At 46.7% G+C, this 27,972-nt stretch overlaps 1 protein-coding gene across 1 annotated transcript; it reads right to left on the bottom strand.

Moving 5' to 3' along the window:
- Nucleotides 1–1,020: 1,020 nt before the first annotated feature.
- MMP23B (matrix metallopeptidase 23B) lies at nt 1,021–27,972 on the bottom strand. The gene is made up of 8 exons (XM_084822073.1): nt 27,123–27,972; nt 20,651–20,796; nt 18,378–18,517; nt 15,300–15,467; nt 10,287–10,451; nt 6,084–6,194; nt 4,140–4,266; nt 1,021–2,874 (listed from the first exon to the last, which is right to left on the bottom strand). The coding sequence occupies exons 1-8, from the start codon at nt 27,291–27,293 to the stop codon at nt 2,700–2,702; spliced, it is 1,203 nt and encodes a 400-aa protein (XP_084678199.1). The 5' UTR covers nt 27,294–27,972; the 3' UTR covers nt 1,021–2,699.

Here is a 27,972-nt window from a genome sequence, read left to right as displayed (position 1 = left end):
TGCTTAAATGTTTAGAGACTTGGCAGCATTTCTCTCCATTAGGTGTTAACATCTGTAGATACACAGATCCAGTAGATATACTATATATAACACATAAAAGACCGTTTCACCGTGGACTGGGTGACACATGATAAATTAAAACCTTTTTCTCATAACCGTTGCCCTAAATTGTATGCATTGTGGCTTTCCTTACTCCTTTACTGTCGTCAATTCCTTTAGTCATTTGTTGATGCTGGTCTTTGAACAGCTGGCCCTTGCCAAAAGCAGCTGTGAGCTGCTGTACGATTTTTTAAAGAAAAGAAATTGTGGCTTTGAATGAAGAGAACACCAAATGGAGGTTGCTCATCTCATTAAAAAACAAAACCCAGTATGCAGCCTTTTCAGTGATACAGAAAGCTTCCTGTTCCAAAGCTTAATAAATGCTGGAGTGAGAGCATCGTACCATGTTGGGATAAGTTTTTTATGAAATACAACTTAAGAAACACAGGACGTTGCCCTCTGTCCATTGGTGCATCCAGCACAGTACTGTCTGAATGGTACAGAGTAGATGTTGCCTATTGCTATAGCCCATCAGATGTTACTGGAATGTACTTTATATCATCCCTGACCGTTGGCAATGCTGCCTGGGACTGAGGCAAGTCGGATTCCAACAGCAGGAGGACCACAGGTTGACCTCTGCTCCAAGGTCTCAAGTTGAATTCTTCCCTCGCCCTCTTCTTGACTGGAGATTGTGAGGGATTGAACCCAAGACTTTCTGCATGCAAGACTTAAGTACTACCAATCACTTCAGTACACAGGCCTGGTTCCATAAAACCAAGAGGGTGGGGTAATTATAGGTCCGGAGGGATGTTAACACAAACGTGGAGCTGTCCGTTATTGTGCTCTCAACCTAATTACATCCTTGTGCCTTTATTTGGTCCATCTGGTTTCCTTTAAGAAGGCTTTGTGGACACAATAATTCTATGTCATTCAGGAAGAAAAATTAAGCAAAAGAAGTTCTAGCATGAGAGGGCAGAGAAGGGTGGGAAGCACTTTATTCAAACAGAAGAACAGCAGTAATTTACTGGTGAAATTCCTAGAGGATAAACTGTCCTGTAGCTTTCCAGAAGCTACATCCAGACAGAGGCTGAAAGAATTCTTCAAAGATGGATGATAAATAAGTGCATAGCACATGCAAGGAAGTAATTAACGTAGAAACTGACATTTTCGGCTTGCCTCCGTTGTCACAGAAAACAAATTACAGAAAGCAAAAAGAGGGCTCCTGTTCGGTACTCTGAGAATATGTGACCTTTATGGTACCGCTACGACCTAAGAGTTATATAGTGCTTTAACATCCAAAGTGCTTCATGTCTATGATCTCAACCACCTTGTAAGGTAAGTCAGTATTATCTGCAGTGATACTGCAGTTGGAGCAATGGAGATTATGGTGGCTACCACTTATGGCTGAAGTGAACTAGGGTCATCTTGGCTTGCATCTCGGTCCCTTCGCTAGCGTACGCTGCCTAAACAGCTTCACTTCCCAAATTGATGTCATCCACAGAATTGGAAGCCCCAAGACTCAGACACCTAAGAGTGAGGGCAGCTGTATCTGTATGGATACATATAGGTATCCATCTGTATGTACATGTATACACACATGTATATATACTAGGGATGTGCAGATCAACAGAACTCAAGCTTGCCAGCTAGTTCTCCACATTCCATCTTGAACTTGTTCCGACTCAAGTCCATACGGGGTTGCAAGCTTTGTCATTTTCATTTCGCATGAAAATCCGTGCATAATTTCATGCATATTTTTTCCAGTCGTACGCGTCAGTTGTGTGCATCTTTGAAATGCACGCATTCTTCTCCCATTGATTAATGCGCATTTCCGCACCTTTTCAAAAGTACACATTTTTTCATGCGCATCTTTCAAACGTACGCCTGCTGTCAAACGCATTTTGTTTTGTCCGTGAATCATATTGCAAAAGCTTGGAAACGTAAGGACTTCGAGCACAGATTTGCACCCAAGTCCGTGTTCGGTCCGGAATGTGCGAACTGGGTAAATCCTGATCAAAAAACGAACTGAAGCATCCCTAGTATACACGCACATGTGGACGCATGCATGTGCACCGCCCTATTCACCTGTTTCAGTTGAATACAGTACAAGCAAGATGCAAAAGATGGATGAGGCTGTGTATGCCAGTCCTGCCTCTTGTCCCGAGCCGTGCCCTGTTAATGGGAAGGCTGTAGCAACTAGTACCAGAACCAAGCTCTTAAGTCCTTCCACCCCAAAATCCACTCCTGGTTTTCCCTTCTTCACTCTCTTTTAGCAACCCAATTCAGGAGAAAAAAAGCTTTTTAGTTGTTGCTGTTGTTCAACGATTGCAAATTTCTGATCTATTAATCACCTAGAGATCTACCAATAGGTCTGCCATCCCCTGATCTAAGCAGCTACGGTCTCCAGAAAATCCAGGACTACAGTTCCTATCATCCCCAGCCAGTGTGGCCAAAGGGCAGGCATGGTGGAAGTTGTAAGTGATCATTTCTGGTAGAGGAAGTCCCAGTGTCCAAGTGACGAAAGTGGATGGTGGGGCTGTTTTTGTTTTGGAGTTTGAGATGCGTTGCTGAAAGTAAAGTATACACATGGCAGAGGGGAGGAGAGATCCAAGGTAGGATGGAACCATCCAGGTTACTGAAGTCCTTGCAAAGGGTCTCTGCTAATGCTTCAGTTTGACCCTCCAGGAATACGTGGTCAGGATCTTAGACTTTTTCTTCACCATGCAAGTATAGGTCCCTTCATTAATCGCATTCGCGATGATGCTCATGTGGTCGTTGTCAAGAAAAAGGTAGCCAGGATAGGAATATTCCAGTAACTCCTTCTCTTTATACCAGCTATATGGTAAAAAACAAGCGAGGAGGAGAGGGGAAGGGAGAGAGAAATCAGCTGCGTCAATATACACCAGGTTATATCTGCCAAACCTTTTTCGTAAATCCCCATTTAGGCAAATGGTGGCCATAAAGGAGCCATTTATGCAAGATTACAGCTTGTGTAAATGGGGATTTACAAAAAAGGCCAAACTACCATTTTTGGATAAAATGGTGGCTCAGCGAGGTATCAGGGAACCCACGGATCGCCCCAGGCAGACAGCAGCAGCATGCGGTTCGGGACCCAGTGTGTTTGTCCATCCCTAACTAGGCTTTATCCTGCCATGCACAAATAATACCAGGCTTTCCTGATTCGGAAAAAAAAACCCTGCTAAAATGGTTGCAAAGCATGGGAGAGGCCCTGGAGGATGGTGACGTTGTGTAAAGGACCTGCAAACTACTGTAAGGTAGGAATCATGACGAGCGCACAATAAAGGCCTCGTGTAGAAAGGCTCTTTGTGCAATTCAGCAGCAGAGAATAAAAAGGCATTTTCTCTCGGAACAGATCAGTGGCAAGAGTTTTATGGCTGAGATGAAATACTGTGAAAATGGGGGCAGGTATTTAATTAATGGAGTGGAGGTGGGGTGTTCAAAAGGGTTGCAGGAAGGCTTGTAACATGTAGTTTATTTTTGCCATCAGCTGGATGGTTATTGCTGCCATCCTTGCCCCATTTTCAGAATGCCCCTGGAATGACATTAGTACATAGCATCTTTCTGGGGGAAAACATTGCATCTGCCACTGGGGGTGAAGGACTATGGGCCTTGGTAGGTGCCCAGTCATGCTGACCCTAGCAAAATTTAAGCCCCGTCCCTGAGAAAAACTGTTCAGAAAATCTGTAAAGGTAAAGGTGTCCCCAACCAGTCGTGTCCGACTCTAGGGTGCGGTGCTCATCCCCGTTTCTAAGCCGAAGAGCCAGCGCTGTCCGAAGACGCTTCCGTGGTCATGTGGCCGGCATGACTGAACACTGAGGTGCACGGAACGCTGTCACCTTTCCCGCCGAGGCGGCACCTATTTATCTACTTGCAATTTCTTGCTTTCGAACTGCTAGGTTGGCAGGAGCTGGGACTGAAGACGGGAGCTCACTCCGTCACGCGGCACTCGGGTCTCGAACTGCTGACCTGCCGACCTTCCAGTCTGCAGTTCAGCGTCTTAACCACTAAGCCACCACGGCCCCATCAGAAATCTACATACAGACAAACTCTTCGAGCCAAAACCTAACCAAGATACTTACTAGACTTTGCCCTTTTTGTGAATGATCTTCCGGCCACATTGGAAGGTGATGTTCCTGCCTTCTGGGACGATCCTTGTTTTCATCCTTGGGGGAGGTGGAGTCGGTGCCATTGTTGGGAAAGGGAAATCTGCCATCAGAACAAGGAAGGGTATGGACCAAAACAAAAGACATGTTGAGCTTTTCTACACAAGGCTGTTAATTCGCTGTATCTACTTTCGGTTTCGCCATAGAATTGAAATGTGAACCCTACACAAAGAGTGTTTGCTTTTCTGCTACATAACCTCTAGGTGGCACTGTGATATAGAAGACTAGCGCAAACACACAAGTGGAAAAAAATTTCGCTTTCGCAAATAATACCGCATTTTCCCTGCAATAAAAAAAAAACTTGCCGAAAGTGCTGTTTAAAAACAGAAGCAAAACTGGCGGGTCATGTCATCCTCTAAACAGCCGTGAGCAGGGAATGACGAGTGCACGATAAATGCCTAGTGTAGAAAAGTTCATTATCAGCTTAGCTTTAAGGCTAATGATAAACTTGACACAATCCATTGTTATAACTGCCTGCTGTTTGTTTTGTTTTGTTTTACTAGACGTGGGTGTCAAGAAACTGCTTTGAAGACCAAGGAAGCGGCACAGTGGGAGACAGGATATAATCCTTTCCCTTTTTCCCTTTCTCCAATTTAAATCGCTCCCCTATTTGCTCCATTCTGCCCCCATGTCCATTAAGTGCCTTCCGCAAGCACAGACAGACATTTTGGAGGGAGGGGAAAAAATGGTGCCAGCTGCCAGCTGATCAGAGTTGCAAGCGTGCTCTAGTAAGTCCCCCGCCCCCTAAAATGTACACTCCATTCCCCAGAATAGCCAAAACGCCCTCCCCTAGTTTCATGGATGATGAATGGGGCCATGAAATTGTGGCAGGGAGGGCTATTTCAGGCCTACCCTAGTGAGTCTCAGAAGATTTGGCAACCCAAACAGGGAAGCCATGCTATTAAAAGCAATTCTGATAAAGCAGGTGTGGGAAACTTGTGGTCCTCCAGACGTTTTGGCCTATACCTCCCATCAGCCCTAGCCAGCATAGCCAGTGCTGCAGGATGATGGGAGTTGTAGGCCTAAACTTCTGTAGGGCATGGTCTGAAGGCACATGAGGCAACCACCTTGCTGAAGCTTAGCAGGTCTGGGTCTGGCCAGTGCTTGGAGGGGGGACCATGTCGCCACCTTGAGTTCCACAATGGAAGAAAGGTGGGATAGAAATTAATTAATTAAGCCAGACAGCCAGCCACAAGTTGCACTCCCATCCTATGGGCTTATTGTGGTGAAAATGGCAACCTGGGTCTGTTTGCTGTCTGCCAAATGATTGACAACACTGCCCACTGTAGTGAAATGTTCCAGGAGTCACAGTACAGCCAGCTTTCCCCAACCGAGCACCCTCCAGATGTATTGGACTACAACTCCCATACCCCCCAGCCTGATATGGGACTTGTAGTCCAACACACCTGCAGCGCGCCAGGTTAGGGAAGGCTGCATTACAGGGTTAAGTCTGAATGAAAGAACACCGGACGTAGAACGTCCTTGTAATGTTTGTCACCGTCCATGCAGGCAACAGCGGAGGCCCCAAAGAGATTCGTTTTTCAACAGCACAGTGGCCACGGGCGCTTCAGCCAACTCACAACCCTCTCTCTGCTTCTGAAGTTCAGAACTGTGAAACCGGCCCCAAACTGTTTCTCTGCCTTCCCAAACTTTGTTGGGTATTGCATCCCAAAAGTGGCTGGAGGGAGAGAGAGATTCACAGCTATCAGGAGAACATCACCTCTTCTTAGTGGGGCTGAGCCATCAGCCTGACAAAAGTATCTGTTAGGATATATATTACCGAGCATCTAGTGGCAGAAAGGCCGGATTTCTTACTTACACACACATACACACAAATATAAAGCAAGGAATATTCATTACCCACGCAGAAATTGCAGCTGTACGGACAATGCTTTTTCATAAATTTAGGGCGCGTCTTGCAGAAGCCTTTCCGAGTCCATGATGGACATACGAAGACTCTATCTTTACAGCCTAAAATAGGGGACATTTGAAAACAATAACCAGCAACAACAAACTTGAGATCAATGGGTAAAGGGGGTGGAAATACACATGCACAGATAAATAATCCCCAACCAATTCAAAAGCAGACTGAAGTCTGAACACTTGGATTTCAACCTGAGCTTAGTGCTATTAAAGTAATTGGGACTAAAAGGTCTTCAGGACACAATCCTATGCATGTTTAGGTGGGGGGGGGGGAGTCCTACAGGTCCCAGCATTCCCTGGTCGGCCATGCTGGCTGGAGAATGCTGGGAGCTGTAGGACTTCTTGCTGTCTAAACATGCATAGGATGGCACCCTAAATGTATCCCATCTCTCCAACAGCTCATGTTCGCTTTCTAGGCTGGAATAGTTTAAGAGTAGAAGCAGATGCACGTGTAGAAATAAACGTGCACACTGGGAATCCAGAAATGCACGCATGGTGCGGTATGGCTATCAACTTTCGTGGGACCTGGGTGGGGAGTCAATAAAATAACAACCAAAACAATAAATACAGCAATGAAAGTATCAAAATAATAAAATATTAAAACATTAAAAAAATTAAAGAGCCAGTACTGAAGTTAAGAGATTAAAGATTAAATGCCTCCTGGAGGAGGAAGGTTTAAACATATGCAGTGAAGACATCCGGTGGATCTCCCTAGGAAGGGCATTCCACCGATGGGGGGGGGCACTACAGAGAAGGCTCCGTCCCTGGGTGCAACCAGTTGCACTGTTGTGGACGGCAGCAGCCAGAGTAGAGCCTCCAAAGACGACCTTAGCAATGGGGCGGGAACATGTGGGATGTTAATGGCTACAAAAGGGTGGTGGTGGCTGTTTTGGGATTTGGGGGGCCTGGGGATTTGGGCTGGGCTGAAACTCGTCAGTTTAGTATGATGCTCCACCTGGCGGCTGCCACCATCAAAGAACCCGACAGCATCACTCTGGTGGTGGCTTCTAGGTACAAAACACAGTGGCCCCCAATGCCGGGCAAAGGGCTGTCATTTTTCTCTTTCAGAAGCCCTCACCAGAGAAATGTTATGTGCTAGCATTGTTCTTGGAGGCCTTTGGGAGGTGAGGGCTGCCAGCTAGCGCACCAACACACTGGACCAGCGGGTTTCGGCTTGCCCCACCACAATTTCATTGCCCCCATTTTGTCAGCGAACCCCCTCCAAATTTGCAGCCCAGCTCTGTGTCTGATGCTGGACCTCGGTTGTTTTTGGCCAGTCCAGAGGACAAAATCCAATGCAAAAGCAAAGACACTGCATAGATGCAACCGCCTAAAAGCCAAACAAAACCGCCAGCCCATTTTTTTCCATCTGAAACTGGCAAACTGATTCAGAGGTGGCGCCCACGTTTCAGATTTCAGCTGGCATGGCACTCGCGCTGCCTTCTGAAGGACCCCCAGGACCTCTGAGGGCAGCGGGGCGGGAAGGAACAAGAGATCTCAAAGCAAACTCTCAGCACTTTTGCCAAAACACAATTCCTGGGTCTCTGGGGGAAGCCACGGCTGTTTGAACTAGTACAAAAACGGGGATATGTTTCCTATGTAGATAGGGCCAACCTCGAAACAGGAAACCGGGCACTGACAACTTAACTGGCAGTCCAGAATATGTGCCAGTTCCCCCGACATTTCCGCAATCAAAGATGCTGTGGGATTCACGGGGTAAACCTTACTAGAGTACTAACACTGACCTGTGAATATGAATACTTCACAAGTTGCTCTATTAACTTACACACACACACACACACAGAGGGAGTATATATACCACCACCACCCATCCCGCATCAGCTATGGGTATAGTTGTAGATTGCACGTATACAGGACTGGTGTTATGGGTAGGAATGGTTGGGCACCTGCCCCAGGCCCACACCCCATCAGGACCCCACTGAGAAGAGCCCCCTGGAGTCGCTGCTCTTCGCCATTGCGACCTGTCTGTTCCCCTGCCTCTCGCTCTGGCCCAGACATCGGTGGTGATGAGAAGGAGGAACAGGAGATGCCACGGCCTGCTTGCTCCCTGGCTCTCTGCCTGTCAAGCCAGCAAGTGGTGGCAGTGAAGAGGAGGAGGACGAGGAAGAGCAGCTGGCGACAACTGTAGTGAGGTCAACTCGCTGAGGGAGGGGGCCCATGTTCCCCAAGGGCCCCCCAAAACCTGGAGGGGCATTGCGCATGTGGCTGCTGCAAGCGCTCATTTCGACACAGCAGCCAGCCAACCCGCCAGGCCATGAATGCACAGGCAAGCAGAGCGGGGTTTTAAAAGTAGGGTGCTTTCCCGGCATTGCGAAATAATGTGGAGATACTTAGGGGGCGATCCTGTGCATGTTCAGACAGAAAAGGTCCCACAGTTCCCAGCATGCCCCAGCCAGGACTTTCTTCTGTCTAAATGTGCACAGGATTGCCCCCTTAGAAAAAGAAACGAGAGAGAGAGAGAGAGAGAGAGAGAGATTTAGTACAAACCCCCAAAGGAAAAAAAAAAAAGCAAGCCACGACTTTGGTTAGCTTGCTTTAGGAAGATGTAGCCCCACCTTCCTGCACCCTTTCCTGGGAACGTGCAGAGTGCTGGGCTGGTACAGGGATCAAGAGACGGGAACACCAATTCAAATATTTTATACTCTACTCTAGAAAAGCAGGCTTGATTTCTGCTCTCCTCACCCCTACAGGCCTTATGGTGCAGCAGTGCTCTCTTCACGCCAGCTTTCCCCCCACCCCACCAAACCAAAAAAAGAGAGAAAAGAACGCTGTAAATACATCCTTTCACAGAATTTCAGTGATGGATTGAAAGCCTCTCATTTTCTCTGCCCAAGACGTTCTGATTTTAGGAGGCACAAATGAGAAAATCTGGGGGAGTTCCAGCCACGAAACGTCCGAACAAACGCCCTTACAGAAGACATTTGGTTTGTCTGCACAGATAATGTTGCCTTCGAGAGAGTAGAGTGGGAGTGAGGAACCTTTCTCGGTCCAATGGTTGAATTCCAATTTCGGCAGTCTCTCGGGGGGTTGCATTCCATCTGTGAGCGGGCCAAAGGCAGGGTGGTCAAAAGGTGATCCTGACCCAGTGAAGGCTTGCTCAGTGGTAAGGAAGACTGGATGGATCACTCACCAGCACTTCCAAATGGCTTCCCAAATGCCGACCCTCTGCATGCCTATTCAGAAGTACGGAGGGCAAGTCTCTGCAGGTCTACGCAGAAGTAACCAGGGTAATCCACTCGTTGCAGGACGAGCCTCAGGAGCAAACAGGACTGAATCACTCAACAGGCTCCTCTGCAGGTCATCTCGCTGGCAGAGAAATACTCTATCTCCAATCAGCTCTTGTGAGATAAGAGCTTTCCTTTGCCAGGAGAGGGAGCTGGGGAAGAATCCTGCAGCCCAGATGGGGAAGCCCCATAGGCTCTATTTGCCAGTGGGCCAGAGGTTCCCCATGCCCAGAGTAGAGGGAGAAATCAACGTAAGAGTGCAATCCTATGCGTGTTTAGACAGAAAAATCCTACAACTTCTGCTTCTACGCTTAAACTATTCCAGCCTAGAAAGCGAACATGAGCTGTTGAAGAGATGGAATACCTTTAGGGTGCAATCCTATGCATGCTTCGACAGAAGTCCTACAGCTCCCAGCATTCCCTAGCCAGCATGGCTGGCTGGGGAATGCTGGGAGTTGTAGGACTTGTCTCTGTCTAGACATGCATAGGATTGTGCCCTTTAAAGCCCTTCTACGGAGAAGCTAGTGTAAAGATAGGCAAGTGGTACCCATGGAGTTCTTATCTGCTCCCCCAATACAGCCTCCACTCCCAAGAGCTCCCCGTTATTGTGTACTCTCTCATTCTCTTTCAACTACATAAACCAAGAGACAGGGGAAAGGCTTTTTAACCTCCTCCTCCGACCTCCTCATCCCATGCTAAAGGGGAGCATCAGTGCTTTTTTTGATATCAGCAGCCATAACTCCAATCTCACCTCAGACCTATTTGCATGTGTCTAGTAACCAACACTCGTTCTATGAAGAGAACGAGCAAAGACAGCCCTGTTTAGCCATTGTTCCAGAGCTCACATCTTTGATCTTTCTTCCTAGCAGCCGCTAGCCCAAATGCTCTCACCCACCGTAAAGTCTGAAGATCCCCCACATCTCGTCCTGCGAAATGGTGTCTTTCCCAGTCAGCGTAGCATTGAGGTGCATCAGGGCATTTGAATCCAGGGAGTGCATGAGGCCCAGGGCGTGGCCGATTTCGTGGGCTGCAACGTGGACCAGGTCTGTCAGCCAGACACCTGAAGAAAGAGAGGAACGTTTTGTCAGTGTCCCAGTATTTAGCCGACTCACAGGCTAGGACAGCATGGGGTAAAGGAAGCTATCTTATACTATTTCCAGCTCATCTAGCCCAATATTTTTCTCATCACCTGCTACCCGATCGTATTTTAACATGCCGGGGATTGAACCTGGGGCCTTTTGCCTGCAAAGCGGCTGTTCAGCTACTGTGCCACAAGGCCCTTCTAGCCAGTGGAGGCTGTTAGCTCCAATGCCAATGGGGCAGTAAATCTGCTCTGGGTTTCAGTCAGAACCAGTCAGAACTCTGAAGGAGCTCTCCAAGATGGAGGCTGGTGGCTCTGATGTCATTGGGTCTGCGAATCTGCTCCGGGTTTCAGTCAGAGCTCCTTCAGAGTTCTGACTGAAACCCAAGGCGGGTTCACAGCCCCACTGACATCGGAGTCACCAGCTTCTAGCTTCACCCACCCAGCCAGAGGCTGCAATCCCAGTAATCTGCCAAAACATTATAATACATTTGCCAGGGGTGTCTTTCTCGTGGACCAAGGGCCCCCCCAAATTTGGGACCACAACGGCATTTTGGGAAACTGACAATATCTCAGGGGGAAGGGGCCGGGTGGGCGTCTCCAGGGGTTTAAGTAGTGGTTTCAGTTCATCAAATCAAGTCAAGACTCCAGGAAAGGTGCATCTTACATTACCCAAACCTCTACAAGGCCGCGGTCTGGAGAATATGAAAGCAGCATGAGATGAGTTTCAACAAGAACAAAAGAGGGGGCTTGCTGAAACCGATCAGAGGCCCAGGGACCCTCCGTTTCCAGAAAACACAAAGGGAATAATTGACTACCACTGTAGGGACCACCAGAAGGAGGGGAAGCAGCAATCCAGCAACCTCCATCCCGCCTGGATTCAGTTTCGGCTCAGAGTCCCCCTCTGTCCTGCTATCAACTGCTCTATCCAGCCCCATGACCTGCCAAACTTCATAACTAAGGACCTAATGTCCAAATTTGCTGCCCCCCGTTCCCTCCCAATCCCTTTTGTGACTTGTGTTTTAGTTTGTAATCCCACAGGCAGGGGCGGTCTTATTTCTGATCTTTGTAAGCTGCCCTGGGAACCGTTTTGACTAAAGAGCAGGGTAAAAAGGCTTCAAACAAACAAACAAACAAACAATCTTCTCCTTTTGCCCTCCAATGACTGGAATTCAGAAGTCTACTGTATCTCAACATGGGGGTGCCATTCAGCTATTGGGGCTTATAGCCTTTGGCAAATGGGACCTTCAACAAAATGTTGCAGCATGGAGAGCTCCTGTTCAGTGTGCCAGCCAGCCCGCGGTGCCCTTTTATGGGATATTCCATTCCGCCTGCCCCCCACCCCATTTTCCATTGCTTCCCAACAGCCAGCATTCTGTGCCCACTGTGCATGGTTAGTCTTCATTGGACTGTGGGTTTTTTCATCCTTGGGTTCCCCCCCCCCTGCCGCTGCCAAGATTTTTTGTACCTCTGCCAACCTCATGGTTCCTGTGAACATGCCAGTACCTTCCTCTTGTTTCTCGGTGGTCCTGTTTTGGCTACATAGTCGCTGGCACTCAGCACCTGAGTTTGGTATTAGAGGGAGTGATAGACAGGCTTGTGAATGGAGTGGTGATGGGTTTTGGGGTGGGAGGTGGAAGTTACATCTCAGCCCTATGATAAATGTATTTGAAAAGGCACAGAGACCCATGGCTCCCTTTACTTAATACCATGAACAAATATTTCAGCTACGCCTTAATTAAGATTGGGAGGGGAAAGAAAGTTGTTTTGGGGGCTGGATCCAGCCCAATGCTCAGTCATGATTTACATGATGAAGACGAGCCCTTGATGTTGCCAGAGGTGTCTGGTTTTCAAAAGCTTTCAAAGTGTTTTTCATTGTAAAAAGCACTCTCTGAAAATTATTTTGTTTTCTTGGCCCACAGTGAAGGTGTTGTGAAATGTGTGGTTCCTTGACAATAAAACCCCAATCTCTTTTCTCTCTCTTCCTTAATAGGAAATAGCTGTAGCATTTGCGAAGCTGTCAAATAAGGGACACACGGAAAGTCCTGGCTATCAAGCCAAAATGTTGATAGACATTCAGAGACTGGGAAACAGTAATTCACACCCACATTTCACAGTGTCCTCTCGAACAACCTCGGCTTGATGGGGATGTCTGCTAAGAGTGGGCTCCTTCTGCGGTCGCACTGCCCTGTATTTTATGGACAATGTCTACTAAAAAATGTCAGCCATCTAATGCTAGGAAACCATCAGCTGCATCAGAGGCTTGTAATGTAATTTTATGGGCTACTCTCGGCTTCCTTGCTGTGAAGAACTCTCAGATGCCTGAGGTTAGCAATTAGTTTGGTCAGGGCAGACATGGAGGGGTTGGTCTGTAAAGAAAAGAAAAGAGAAGAGGATATGCTAAGGGTGCAACCCTATGCATGTTTAGACAGAAAAACATCCTACAACTCCCAGCACAGCTGGCTGAGGGATGCTGGGAGTTGTAGGATGCTTTTCTATCTAAACATGCATAGGGTTGCACCCTAAATCAGCCCTCCCATACCTGGCAACCTCCAGGTGTGTTGGACTACATCACCCCAAATTGACATGCTAGTTGGGGATTGTGGGATTTGTAGTCCAACACATCTGGAGAGTCCCAGGTTGGGTAAGGCTATTGGGAACATACTATTGTACTTCCTGTGTTCACCACTCCGGAATTTGTTTGGATGGGGAGCAGTATACAAATGTTGTAAAGAAATAAAAACAAAAAATAAGGCTGTCCTATCTTATTCCCAAGTGGAGTGGTTGAAGAGTCAAAATTCAGTCATTCATGGCTCTTGGGAGCCCACGTGTCTCTCTGCAGAGGAGTTATCCCACTGTCCCTCTGTGTGATTGACTACTCAGGACAGCCAATCAGTCCAGGGGTGAAGGATATTTATGCTGCATCTCGACATCAGAAGAACTACGCTGGATTAGACCCAGGGTCCATCTAGTCCAGTGGCCAATCAGCCACCCATGGGAAACCCACAGGCAGGACATGAGTGCATCAGCACCCTCCTGCGCATGTTCCCCAGCAACTGGTGTACAGAGGCATGCTGCCTCTGGTACTGGAGGTAGCACACAGCCATCAGGACCAGAAGCCATCGACAGCCTCCTCCTCCAGGAATTTGTCTAACCCCTTTTGAAGCCCTCCAAATGGGTGGCCATCACTATGTCTTTGGGCAGCGAATTCCATAGTTTAACCACGCGCTGGGTGAAGAAGTCTTTCCTTTTCTCTGTCCTAAATCTCCCACCAACCAGCTTCATGGGATGATGCCCCTGGGTTCTAATATCATGAGAGTATGATGTGTGAGCACTCGTTCAATCGATCCCATTCCAGAGTTTTGGCAGGATTACAGGCAAGCCCGGAATGGTGACTCATACGGAGACACAGGGGACAAACTGAGTGCACGCACTCCTGATAAGCAACCCCCCCACACACACACACACGCAAACACATATTACCCCTCAGGGAATATGGCCCTGTGTAGAAAAATAGGTTCCCCACCTGAGGCTCTCTAAGAAGACTTCGCAGAAGTGATAAAACAGAGGGAAAGGGGCAGGGAAAGAAAGAAAACCTATTGTGGAAGGAAGAGTCCCTCATCGGTACTGAAAGGCCCAACTGCTTAGCGTGTCGAAAGGAGCCTTTTAAAAGGACCGCTCCATCCAGAAGCGAGGCGTCCTTCGCTGCCCACAAAATGGCCATGTCTGCCGAAAAGCTGCTGACAGAGGGTACCGAAAATGCAAACAGCCCTTTTTAAAAAAGAAGAAATGGAGAGAAAAAACAAGCACAGCCTCCCCTGCCGACAGCACAACTGCCTGGTTCAAAGCCAGAGGCAAGGGGTTACGCAAGCGTGGCTGCACAGCCCCACTGAGCAAGGCACTCCGAACCAGAGCTGGAAGTTACCCCGGAATCCGGAACATTCCACGAACGGAATTCAGCCAGCAGCTCACGTTGCAGGCATTTCCCCCCCTGTCGTCTGACAGAAGAGGGAGCAGAAAATGCTGTCTGATTTAATTCAACCCCAAGGAATGAAGGCAAGCTCTTAATGGATGGAGATCGGACTGCAACTCCTATCAGCCCCAGCCAGCATGGTCAATGGCTCATGGGAGTTGCCGTCCGACATACCTAGAAAGCACCAGCTTGGGAATGGCTGGTCTAAAGCAAGCTAACAACTCTTCTGCCCATGCCAAGCTGATTTTTTTTATTTTTATCTTTACTTTTTACATTTTTCACCCCAGCCAACCAGCATGAGCCTCACAGGTCTCCTCTAAAAGGGACACAGAAGTACTGGCAGGGATCTGCACCCTTGACGTTTAAAAATAAAATGAAACGAAACGAAATGAAATGAAAATCCTGTGCAAAAAGAAATGAGAGAAGCAACGAATCCTGTGACCTGCCAACAACAACCAAGTTAAGCACATATACAAGATTTATTCTATATGTTTTACCCTCTCATATATTTTTTTTTAATTTTGGTTTTGCTAGTCACAGGGAAGGGGCAAGACAACAGCCTGGTCCCTGCAACTATTAGAAACCTCTGATGCAGCAAGTGATATGGCTCACCGCCTTTGAGCATATTTTTGCACCCATGAGGGCTAGAAACATGTTTTAAGAAACAAAACCCGGAAAGCTGAATTCTGCATCAGTATCGTATTCTGCTCTTCTTTTTTTGCACTACTGCAGAATCACCGCATGCACCCGAGCCTTGATTATGGGCTTCTTGGGGAAATGTCTTGTGAAGAAAGGCACATAAGACGCACCAAACTTTCTGCGATAGGGTCTACTGACACAGCCAGCCCACTTACCCTTTTTCCAGCTGAACCGTGTGTTCCCCACAATCCAGTATTCATGGTCATCAAAGTGGATTTCGCCGGTCTGGGGGAAAAAGGCGTGAGCTAGCTCTCCTGTTGTTCCATCAAAACACTGATGGATGTGGGACTCCAAGCAATCTGTGTGGTTTATGGAATAGAAGCCTAGGAGACATTTCAGGCAGAAGGGAGAAAGTGAGAAAAGGTGGTCACAAAAGTACTTGTAGAAATGTATATACAGGGAATGCGAACGCTGGTGTTCTAAGCTGTGTGCGTGTACAAAAAAGGCAGCTCTCTCTGGGCGATTTGTACTAGACAGCTAAGGGGTTCTGAATCACAAGTGTTTAACTCAGGGGAAGGCAACCTTTTTGAGCTGTGGGCACATTTGTTGATTTGAGAAATTGTCCTGGGCACCACCACAAAATGGCTGCCACAGGAGGTGTGGTCAAAGGAAGCTGCCCAAAAGACTGAATACAAGGCAGAGGTGGGCATGAGCCCCAACACACTAAACATCTCCTCTATATGAGGCTTTTAAACCGCACTTTACTGAGGCTTCTTGTTTCTGGATTCTTTACGGGATTAAGCTCAGCTCCTTTACATGTGTTTCCCCCCCCAAGGTTTTTCTTTCTCTGCCTTTCTATATGTTCCATTATGCAACCACTAGGTGGCGCTGTGGTATAGGAGAATTGCACACATACACGAGGCTTCTATAGCACCACTGAGAAAAATACCAGAGTTTCCTAGTTAGGGGGGAAAACGTGATAATGGTTGCAAAGCACGGGAGAGGCCCTGGAAGATGACGACATCGTGTAAAGGACTCTCAAACTACTGTGAGTGAGGAATCACAAGTGAACAATAAAGACCTTGTCTAGAAACTTCTCAGCAATCTGTAAGAAAATGTGCTAATTTAAAAAGAAAAGTGGAGGGGATAAGACACCTTGGGGGGCATCAAGAAAGGTGCCGGGGGTGGGGTGGGGAATTGGTGCCCACTGGTTTAGCGAGAAAAATGTAGTGTCCCCCCCAATTAGGCAACTAAAATGAAGAAAGCTTCTGGGGGGTGGGGGAAGGAAAAGGACCATGAGCTTGATTCTGGTTCTGAAAACTAAATTAAAATTCCTGCTCTGTAGTAACTCAAATGGAAGATTTCTGCTTATATAAGCAGGTTACCCCCAGTGTATGGCTGGGATATGGTTCATGTGTAGCATATAGTGGCGAGGCGGGGGACGACGACGACTTGTGATTCTCCAGATGTTTTGGCCTTTGACTCCAATCAGCCCTAACCAGCATAGCTAATAGTGAGGTATTATGGGGCTTGTATGCCAAAACATCCAGACAAAATGGTAAAATGGTAAAAAGATAAAATGGATACTGGAGCCTTAAGTCTGACTACCCCCTGCTCAAAGCAAACCTCTGCAATAAAAAACAAACCCAACATGTATTTATTTTTTTGCACCTAGGAGAGATGAATTCTTCAACCTGCATAACATTTGCTAATCGGCAAACAAATTAACATGTATTTGCATACCTGCTTCAGTTAATAACTAAAGCGATGCCCCCAACTCCTGGCATTTATGCTCAGCTGCCCAAACCTGCTTCCTAGATTTCACCCATCCACATTTGCTCAGCTGCGTATCCATAAGGACTAGCACCTTGCCTGTCTAATAAACGAAAGATGAAAGGATTCTAAATCCTTTACCCAAAGCCATTAGGGGGAGGGGGAATTTGTACAGGGCCACTGCATAATATACACAGCCCCAACTATAAGCCTTATCGATGTTCAAGTCACAGTTCATTTTACCACTTCAGAACTATACCAGCTCATTCCAGCCTCATTCATCGTGTGTGAAAGAATTAGCCCCTCAACAGTACTGTATTGATTAAGAACATAAGGATGATAGAAGAGCCGTGTCGGATCACACCAAGGGTCCATTTCGCCTAGTACTCTGTTCCCACAGAAGCCAACCAGCTGCCTGCGGGAAACCCACAAGTAGGACAAGAATGTCTGTGTTCCTCAGCAAATGTCTCGGTGATAATAACAGAGCACACGTTTGCCACAAATTTAGCATTCGCTTCCCTTATCCTTCATTTCCGTTTCATTCTTTTGGTAAGAGAGGACGGTATAGCCGAGCGGGAGTTTTCGTTTGCTAATCTTTCAGCCTACTGACTGTAAGGTGCTCAGATACAGGTCAGTATTAAGAATCAGTGGGTACCCAGAAGACCTTTCTAACGTTAGCACAACGTGGCCAGACCGGAGACCCCAAATGGCTGCCGTGTCAGGGCCCTTATCTCTGCATCATCACCCACAGAAGACTCTGCCGTGAGCCAGGCTTTCCCCCCTTGGAGTCTGGTTTCAATCTCGCAACACACAATAAGGTTCGGCTCTTGCCTAAGAGCTGCTTCTTCCAGATCATCCGGGCGAGTGTGCAAATATCGCCGACAGCCGGACAGTGAGTCAAGGATGAATCCTGCCCTCCAGATGTGCCGGAAGCCGGCTCGAAGAATAATTGCACCAGGAATGGAAAACCCATTTCTCTCCGTTTTCTCCAAGGAGAAATCCAGCAAATGCAAATCCCCCAATAAAATAAAATAACGAAACCTGTTGGCCATGGCTGGTCACTTAGTGGCTGGCTAGGCATATGGTTTAGGGATGTGGAGGCCAAGATTAGAACTGCGAATCACATTTGGAGCAGAATTCGTTTATTTATTGATTTTTTTAAAGCCTGCGGGAAGAAAGGCTCAACTTTCTGGAGTGGTCGAAACCTGCCGGAGGGTCAGATTTCTTAGGGGAAACCATGTATTGGAGAAATGTGTGATAGTTGAACGAGATGGCAAGTGGGACCTGTAACAAAGTGCTGCAGTATGGAGTGCTCCCATCCAGGTTCCAGCCAGCTATGCCCTCTTTCAGGAGACTCTATTCCGTCCCATCCCCTCCACCGCCGCCATTCCCCCAAGGCACTCAATGTTCTGCTGCCACAGAACATCCCCAAGTCCTCATTGGGCCGTTTTGGGGGGCTCCTAGACCCCTTAGGGCCTTCCCCTCAGAATGTCTGTAAGTGGTGCCAAGGGGATGCCTACCGATTTTCAGATCACTGGGCGCGCTTGGTGGCACCTCCCGAAAGCTGAAGGGAGAGACATTGCTCCACATGCGGAAAGCGGCAGCGAACCCCTTCCTCGTCTGGCTCTGGTTGATGAGGTTTTTGGGAAAGGACAGAATCCTGCAGGGGAATACAAATAAAAAATAAACGGCAAATGTAGGATAATTTGCACTAGGAGACACCAAAAGGATCGTGGTCAGAAATGGCTTCTCACAGCCCCACCCGACTTTGGGAACTCCCCTCACCTGAAGCCATGCGAGCTTCCCAGTTATCTTTGGCCTCTAAAAGGAAGCAGGAAGAAGCTTCTACTGAGGGGTGAGTGTGTGAGGGGGCCATGATAGTGTTCTTCAAATACCTGGCAAGAGAACAAGAGTGGTTCTCTGTTGCTCCAGGGGGCAATGCTGGATCTAATGGGCTTAAGGTACAAGAGGGCAGATTTTGGTTCACCTCAGGAGAAATCTCTTGATGGTAAGAGAAGCTCAACGATGCAACCAGTTCTTTGGAAGGGTGGTTGGGTCTCCCTCGCTAGAACCTAAACAGCCGTCTGCTGGGGATACTCCACTGAATTTCTTCTCAGTCTCTCAGAACGAGAACAAAAGGAGCAGGATGCTTGATAGGAAAACGGAAGCTCCACCCCCATCCCCCCAGTTTAATAGCAGGTACGGAGCCCACAATCCCGGTCAGGTCTTCAGAAGGGAGCAAAGAGTTAAATCCCCTCTACCCACAAGCCAAGTTCCAGTCTGGGTTGGGAACCCTGCCCTGGCTATTTGTGGGGAAAAAATAACATCTTGCATTCAAAAGCAAACCACGTAATTAACGTAATGTGCTGTTTAGCTTATATACCGCTGAGAGAGTTTATTATATTAAGCGGTATATAAGTATTACTAATAAATTATTATTATTGCTAATAAATTAGCTCCAGCAGTCCCTGTTTGTCAAGAACTGCCTCTGTCTGCTGCTGCATGTCCTCATTTTTGCCTTTTGGGAAGACACCAGAGAGACATGCCATTTTGTTGTTAGGGTTCTGGATTAAATACCCCATGGACTAGATAGCTTCAGGCGTCATTCTGGCTTTTCCCAACCACCACTTTGTCTGAATGTTGCATTATTATAACGATGTATCCTTCTACAATTTGCTGTGAACCGCTTCAGGGTTTTTAAAAATGGGAAGCGGTATAGTAATATTATGAATAAATGAATAAATATCCCCCCCTACCACATCACGGGTCTACAGTTAAATAGTGGGGGTGAGTGGGTGGGTTGCATCTCTAGCCCAGAGTGCATGCATGGTTTCTCTAATATTCCCTTCCCCTCCATATGCATCTATCCATGGGGACTCCAACATGGTGTTGTTATGGCAGCGGTCCAGTTAATTATTTTTTAACTGGGCCGCCAGCATCAGAATGTAAGAAGAGCTGGATCGGACCAAGGGTCCATTTAGCCCAGCATTCTGTTCACACAGTGGCCAACCAGCTGCTTGTGTGAAACCCACAGGTAGGACATGACCACAGTAGCACCCTCTTGCCCATGTTCCCCAGCAACTGGTATACAGCATACTGCCTCGAATCCTGTAGTAACATATAGCCATCAGGACTAGTAGCCCTTGATAGCCCTCACCTCCAGTCATTTGTCTAACCTCCCTTTAAAGCTATCTAAATTGGTGGCCATCAGTACAATTTGCGGTGGCGAATTCCATAAACTATTTGCTGTGTGAAGACGTTCTTCCTTCGTTCTGTCCCGAATCTCCCACTCTAAAGCAAAGTGCTGCTTTCTACAACCATCTTCATTTGGGTTCAAAAGAATGGTTTTGTGTTCTGAAGCTCAGACTCTACCTTTGCCTTGTATTTCGGGTCTTGTTGGCACAATCCTATGCATGTTTAGACAGAAAAATGTCTCACATCTCCCAGATTTCCCAGCTGGGGAATTGTTGGGAATTGTAGAACATTTTTCTGTCTAAACATGCATAGGATTGTGCCTTAAGTTACTTTTCTTTTAGTCTCATCCGTTTGCCTCCTGGGAAATGAGGATTTCGTGATTGGCCATGCCCACCGTGGCAGCTATTTTATAAATGGGCAAGCACCGGTGGCAGCCATTTTGTGAGTGTGCCCATGACACACTTTAAAAGTTCCAAATATACCCACCCAGCACTCACATATATATGATATTGCATATTTCAGCATGACTGGGGCCCTATTTCGGATGGGGAGGGGGAGAGGAGAAAAGCCCATTTTGCCATTTCAAGAGCCTCCTTACTTGTAGGTTAGATTGAAGTGGTCCCACTTGAGTTCCGCCGGCGTGAGCGTGTAGCGTTTCTTCCGGATATGGGGATGAGGTGGGAACATGAGGTCTCGGAGGGCCGAGGGAACGCCACGAGGAAAACCGGGCAGAACGGCATCTTCCTTAAAAGGCAGAGCAACGGGTCAGAAGATTTTGGAGTGCAGCCCAACACATCACATCAACCTCCCATCAGTGTCTCTGGGTTTATTTCCATTCTGTGAATCCAACATGAGTCTTTCTAATGAAGCCTGTGTGTTGGTGTGTATCTGATTTCTTTTTCTGGAAAAGTCATCTTACTTGGCGTTGTGTGTGTGTGTGTTTTTTTTAACTTCTCCTGATTGCCATACAAGAATGGAACTCTACATAAGAATTCCAGTTTCCAGGGAGAACCAGGCATGCCTTTTGGAAGCTCACAAGCATGGCTTAAAACAAGGGTGTCGAACCTCAAGCCAAATGTGGGTCCTCCCACGTTCTTCAGAAGGACATGCCCCCTTCCTCTGACCCCACTTCCTTCCCCCCAACTGCCGATAGTTTTGCTTTTGCACACTTTCTCTCCCACGCCCTCCATTCTAAAAGATTGAAATGCCTCTCCTAAGTTTCAGGGCTTTTCTACATGAGGCTTTTAACCCGCACTTTTACCAAGGCTTCTGCTTCCGGATTCTTTGCAGGATTACAATCAGCTCCTTTTCCTGTGTTTTTCCCAGGTTTTGTCTTTTTCTGCCTTTGTACATGTATCATTACACAACCACTAGATGGTGCTGTGGTATAGCAGAATTGTGCAATTACATAAGAGTCTCATTCCACCATTTCTAAATGATATCACACTTTCCTCGATCTAAAAAAAGGCTGGGGAAATGGTTGCGAAGAGTGGGAGAGGCCCCAGAGGATGACAATGTCATGTAGTAAAGGACCCGCAAACTACTGTGAGTGAGCAATCACGAGCACACAATAAAAGCCTCATGTAGAAAAGCTCTTAGTTACTGACAGTAAGAGCTTTAAGCTAAAATATACTGATAAGTTTTGGTCCCTCCCCGTTTGGTGTTGGCTCTGCCCGCTACGGGACTGTGGCCCCCGAGAGCTTCTATGAAATGTAATCCGGGTGACAGCCTTCCCCTGTCTGTCCCCAGTGTGTGGTTCTCAGAGATATACTTTCCTTGTACATGGAGGTTCTATGGTCAAAAATTAAGAAGTGGCTCACCAAATGTGTAGCTGGGCTGAAAAAATGGGAGCCTGGTTTGGAGAAGTTGTTGAAGGCTACTGATTTAAAGTCAGGAAGCGGCAAGGGAGTGGTTTGCACATTGTATCAATCCAGAATGCCCTCTGAGTCATCCCTTCCCCTGCCAGGGTTCCAGAAACCTGTGTGGGTATCCAGGGGTCCTCCTTTACAGAGGACTGTCCTTTATTTGAAGGCCATCCATTCCTAGTCTAGTTTAAAGATGAAACAACCAAAACAAGAAAGAGCACAGGGGCACTGAAATTGTCCATCAAGAGCGAGCACATAAGGACATAACAAGAGCCCTGCTGGATCAGGCCCAGGGTCCATCTAGTCCAGCATTCTGTTCGCACAGTGGCCAACCAGCTGTCCACCAGGAACCCACAAGCAGGACACGAGTGCAACAGCACCCTCCCGCCCATGTTCCCCAGCAACTGGTGTAGTACACAGGCATCCTGCCTCTGATACAGGAGGTAGCATAGAGCCATCAGGACTATTAGCCATTGATAGCCTTCTCCTTATCACCTCTGGTCACAGGCTTCCCCAGTATGGTGATATGTAGTATTTCTGTTAAAACTGGAGTCATCATTTTAAAATTTGCACCTATACATAATAATTAGCACCTGCAATTTGTGTGCAACCCTGTGCCCCTTTTTGTCCTCTTTTTTGGCGATGGGTAACTGGCCACCCTAAGGGGCATTTTGGAGCAGAAAAGGACAGGCAAGGAAAGGGTTAAAAAACCCTTTCTCCCCCATACCCTCTCCTACTTTAAAATACCATAATCAGCACCAAACTTAAGAAACGGCTGGTAGGACTTTTACATTTGCGTGGAAGGTATATTTTGCCCCTACTGCTGTGTGCAAAGATGCCCCTGGATTACATGTGTATTAAACTTTGAAATTAGTACAGGGCTGGACCACTTGTGGCCCTCTTTAGCCTACAACTCCCATCAGCTTTAGCCTACAACTAAAGATGCTTTAGCCTACAACTCCCATCAACTCGAGGCAGCATAGCCAATGGTGAAGGATGATGGGAGCTGCAGGCCAAAACATCTGGAGGGCCACAAGGTGTTTATTAGATGGTCTTAGAACTGAAGCCGGGAACTGAGCTGGCGTACTTGACACGCTGTACTTAAAAGACCTTTTGCTAGGTGTCCTGTGTAGTTTCCTAGTCTAAACGGCCCAGATCAGATGCGTTCCTCCTGCCACATCGCACCAGGCTGTGGAAGCTGATCCAACTCCTGGCCTTACAGATTTTTCCAGGGAAGGATCGCGAGCCAGAAAAAAGAAAAGAAAAAAAAAGAGCCGGCCAATTAATTATAGTGCTTGCTTGACTGCTGCCAAACACACACCGGTTGCATTTAGGGTTGCCAAGTCTCTGGCTTTGGACTCTGATTTTGGGGTCCATTCTCGGGCAGTGACTTGAAATCCCAGGGCTGTCAGCTCAAAATGACTACCTTTGAATCTAGGAGTTTTGCAGCGGTGTTATTATTATTTTTGGAACAGTTCCTTTTAGAAAAACCACTCATTCTGAAAGGGAAAAGATTGACAGGTTTTTCTTCTTCGAGGTTTCTGCAAATTTCCGTTGGCAAACCTTATCTGTATTGCCTTACCTAGTCAAGCCTTCCTCAGCCGGATCTCCCCATATCGACTGGACTCCTACAAGATCCAGTCCCCTTAATATGTATTAATGTCAACCAAACTTCTGATAGGGGAGGCACTCCCCTCCTCCCCCCACCCAAGGATTAATTTACGCTTCTCTTGCATCCCAAGAGCTTTGCTTTTAGAACGTGTAAGAGTAAGATCCAAAAATACAATAGAAGAATAAAATTCCATGGTAGAAATTATTTTTAAGCAACAGAATTCCAATAAAAAGACGTGGCTGGTTAGTCAAGGAAAGCTTCCTGAAATAAAGATGTCTTCAGGAGGTGCCGGAAGCAACTCAGTGTTGGTGCCTGCCTGACCTCCAGAGGCAGGGAGTTCCACAAAAAGGGAGCCACCACACTGAAGGCTCTTCTCCGGGTGGACTCCAGTCGGGCCAAAGGCCCATATGGAACCACCAGAAGCATGCCTTCTGATGACCTCAGTGATGGGCAGGTTGATAAGGAAGAAGACGCTCTCTCAGGTATCCTGGTCCCAAGTGGTTTAGGGCTTTGTACGCTAGCACCAAAACCTTAAACCTGGCCTGATAGCAAATGGGCAGCCAGTGCAGTTTCCTCAGCAAAGGAGTTGCATGCTGAATAGGGGCAGCTCCTGATAATAGCCGAGCTGCTGAGCTCTCCAGCTTTCAGAGCAGCCTTAAGGGCAGCCCCACATAGAGCACGTTGCAGTAGTCCAGCCAAGAGGCATGCCATGCAACCCCTTGCATGATGTGCCTCTCGACTCATGCAGAGACGGCTCAGGCAGCCTCTCTGTGCACGGGTGCTCAGAGGGGCGTGTGTGTGTCACAGTAGCCTTCAATGATTTAATTGGTGTCATTTCTTTGAGTACGCTCACAGCTCTGTTAAGGCAAAACCACCTGGGAATTGCTGGTCTCCGCTGCCCTTCTCAACTTCCTCCTGTCCATGTTGCTAGCTGAAGGTGTTTACTGAATGGTATTTGATGGCTGGTGGCTACTAGCTACCGCGCAAACCCAGCTTGCTCGGTTGCGGAGCGGGGTGGCTTTGGAGAAAACAGTTTGGCACTTTGAATACGGGTGAGAGGTGGTGGTTAAAGTTACAAAACAGATTCCAGAGGGGCAGTGATGTTAGTCTCTTGCAGCGAAAGCAGGAAAGTTTTTGGGCACCTGAAAGACTACCAAATTTGTTAGACTGTTTGTTGTACGTTATATGTTACACTGAACGTTTCCTGATTAGATCATATTGTATTAATGTGTAGGTGTGAAGAATGGCCTACGGGATTATGATGAAATGAATTCTCATTATTTTAGTTTTATATATGTACACGTACTCTGGTTTCTCTTCGGATCGTATAAATCTTTCGCCTTTTGCTATATACATACACTGCAACCCCGTATGTGCCTACTCAGAACTAAGCCCCACTGAGTTCGATTGGATTTACTCCCCGGTAAATGAGTCTAGGATTGCAGCCTCACGTTTTAAAAATATACAGATGAGATGGAGTCTGACGCCGTTTCAATTTTGCAGCTAACTAGTCAGAAGGAACTTCTGTAAGCCAGAAGGACACGCTCCTTGCTTTTGACTAATGCGCCTATAAAAGACTACCTGGGCAATTCCATCTCCCTTATTCTGAGTTGCAAATCAAACCTGTGTTATTGCAAAAGTGCTTTCTCTCCTCGCAAAAGGAAGCCATCTCTGAAACTTCCTCTCACTTAAGGTAGTGGGGAATGAAAAAAAAAACCAGTATTAAACAACATAGATGTTCCTTGCCAATGCATTTATTCATATGTAGGTCAAAAGTCTGAGCTCACTCCCAAATCTGAAATGAAGTGAGCGTGAAGCTCGCCTGAGCTGGAAAGCTGAAGGTTGTTGGGCAAATCTGGGCTTGGGGGATCTATGTTTGGGTTTTTTTTTTTACCAGAACCCAGAGAGCCACCAACTGGAGCCAGGTGCAAAAGACATACACTTCGAATTACAGAATTCTGAGCCCGGGATTTTTTAATTTATTTTTTGAGTACCAGACCTGAACAGAACCCACGTTCGTTCCATGCAAAAAATTCCTCCTGGTAACCCCAAACTTTCCTCATTTCAGCTGTATAATTTAGGACGGGGGGTGGGGTTCATTTTGATGCTGCTCTTGTAAAACAAATCAGAAGTCAGAAAAACAGACAAATAAATACTGAATTTGTAGCGCTGCAACCATGACATCAGTGCAGGGGGGAGAGAAAAAGGGAACGAACCTTGGGATCCCAGTAAAAGCGTTCCGTAAGCTCAGAAGTGTCCTGGCCCATAATTTACCTTGGAATGGAATGCTCTATAAGAATTAGTTCATGCTCTAAAAACTAGCACCATCTCTGTGATTCTTCTATACATCTTGAGAGATACTATTCTCAAAGTGGAGAGGAAGTCTTCTGCAACCTTTTCCACTGGGAGAGAGTGTACACACACACACACACACACACACACACACACACTTCAAGTCCATTAGGACTTGAATAGAACTAATTCTATTAGTTCTATTTAAGAGAATAGCTTTAAGAGGCCACAAGTGCCTTTGTGATACTGCAAATCATGATAATCCTCACCTTCCTCTCAAACCTATTTGCATGCATAGCAACCAACCTACATATACTCTGGGGAAGGGATGAAAAACGAACGCACGCATGCAAAGGTGAGCAAAAAGCCACTCCACATATATTTCCACCATTGGGAAGGCACTGTACTACCCTTGTTCACTGGACAGACAGTGTGGTGTAGTGGCAGGTGTAAACGAGAGCTAGGGAAATCCAGATTCAAATCCCCTGAAGCTCATTTACTGATCTTGGGCCAGCCACTGTCTGTCAGCCTAACTCACCTCGCAAGGTTGTTGCAAGGATAAAATAGGGAGCGGAGAATAATAAATCCTATGCATGTTTACTCAGAAGTAAGCCCCACTATATTCAGTAGGGCTTACTCTCAGGTAAATGTGCATAGGATTTTGCTGTTAACCCCACAAGAACCTTTTTCTCCCCCTTGCTGGGAATTTAAAAATGAAACTGTAGAAATGTGAAACTTGAATTTTTTTCATCCTCCAGTCCAATAGGCAGAAATGCTGCAGCCGAGTTCAAATCCTTGAGCATTTGGGGGGAAATGTGAGATATAAATGTAATATATTGAGCTGGATATTGCTTTTTATTGCTATTGTAATGAATTAATAATAATAATAATACATAGTTGTTTTGCTGCTATGTGCTTTCATTTTTATTGTGATTTTATATTAATAGGATGGAAGCTGTCTTGGGTGGGCTTGGCCCTAAAAGGCAGCCTAAAACTAATTTAAATAAATAAACATAAATAAATAATCTTCCCATTTTTATCCTACAGGATGACACAGTCCAGAAGAAAGAATAGTGGGATGTAATGAGAGGTTCAGACCCCAGCTTGATGGGTGAACTTGGGCTGGTCACCATTTCTTAGTTTAACCTACCTCGCAGGATTGTTGTGAGGATAAAAATGAGGATGGGGAAGAACCATGTCCTTCAGCTTGAGCTCCTTGGGGGAAGGGGAGGATATAAAGGGCAGGATATAAATACAAAACAACAGCGATCAATAACATATGGAAAAAAATAGCCTCTTACCTGCCTTTGCTGCGTTTCTGTGGCATGCACATCTCCCAAAGCAGCCAATAGAATCAGGACTGGGAGAACGTAGAAGAAACTCAAGATGCATCGATATATATGATTTTTCTGCCTGTCAACTGGTAGGAAAAAAAGAGACATCCCTGCAGAGAGCTTTTCAATATGCTCCATGGCTGCCTTTAATTAAAACAATACAACGACAAGAGGAGGGAAGAGAGGAATAGAAATGTATCCAGTTTGAAAGCAGGAGGCAAAAGCCTTCTCAATACAGACTTGCAGAGTCTGCAGCAGTAGAAAACTGCTGGAAATTCACTAAACCATTTTTGGGGTAAAGGGAAAAAAAGAGCGAACGAGACGGAGCAGAGACTTTACATTAAACCTCCGTTTGACATGCCAAGCATTAAAAAAAAAACAAAACAGTCCCCGCCAAGCTGTATCGTATTACTGGGACTCTCTGTTAATGGAGAAAAGAGAGAAAGAGAGAAAGAAAGAAAGGGTGGGGGTAGCCACACCACTGTACAACAAAACAGCTGGGCTGGTGGAAGGGATGTCGCTTAGCCAGATGTGTTTCAGCAGCTGGATAACAGAGTCTGAAGATTTATGCAAACCAAAAAAAAGAAGAAAAAAAACCCAAACAAACAAAAAAAAGAAGGGGGAGGAAAATGGTGGAGTGGAATCCAGAAGCCCAGATTTGCAACTTCCCCTTGGAATATTTCATCAAGGGGATGTTCCATGTTAGGAAATACGTTGCTCATCAACAGACCGCTTTTAGGAGACAGAATAGAGAGAGACAGGGAGACAGAGAGAGAGGATCATGGCGTTGAGGACAGACAGAGCTTCTGCCTGTGGT

The sequence above is a fragment of the Heloderma suspectum genome, chromosome 15 (genome assembly GCF_057233095.1).
Source record: "Heloderma suspectum isolate Gila_16-S chromosome 15, 16-S_ref, whole genome shotgun sequence".
Taxonomy (NCBI): domain Eukaryota; kingdom Metazoa; phylum Chordata; class Lepidosauria; order Squamata; family Helodermatidae; genus Heloderma; species Heloderma suspectum.
This window is presented reverse-complemented; position numbering and strand designations above follow the sequence as displayed.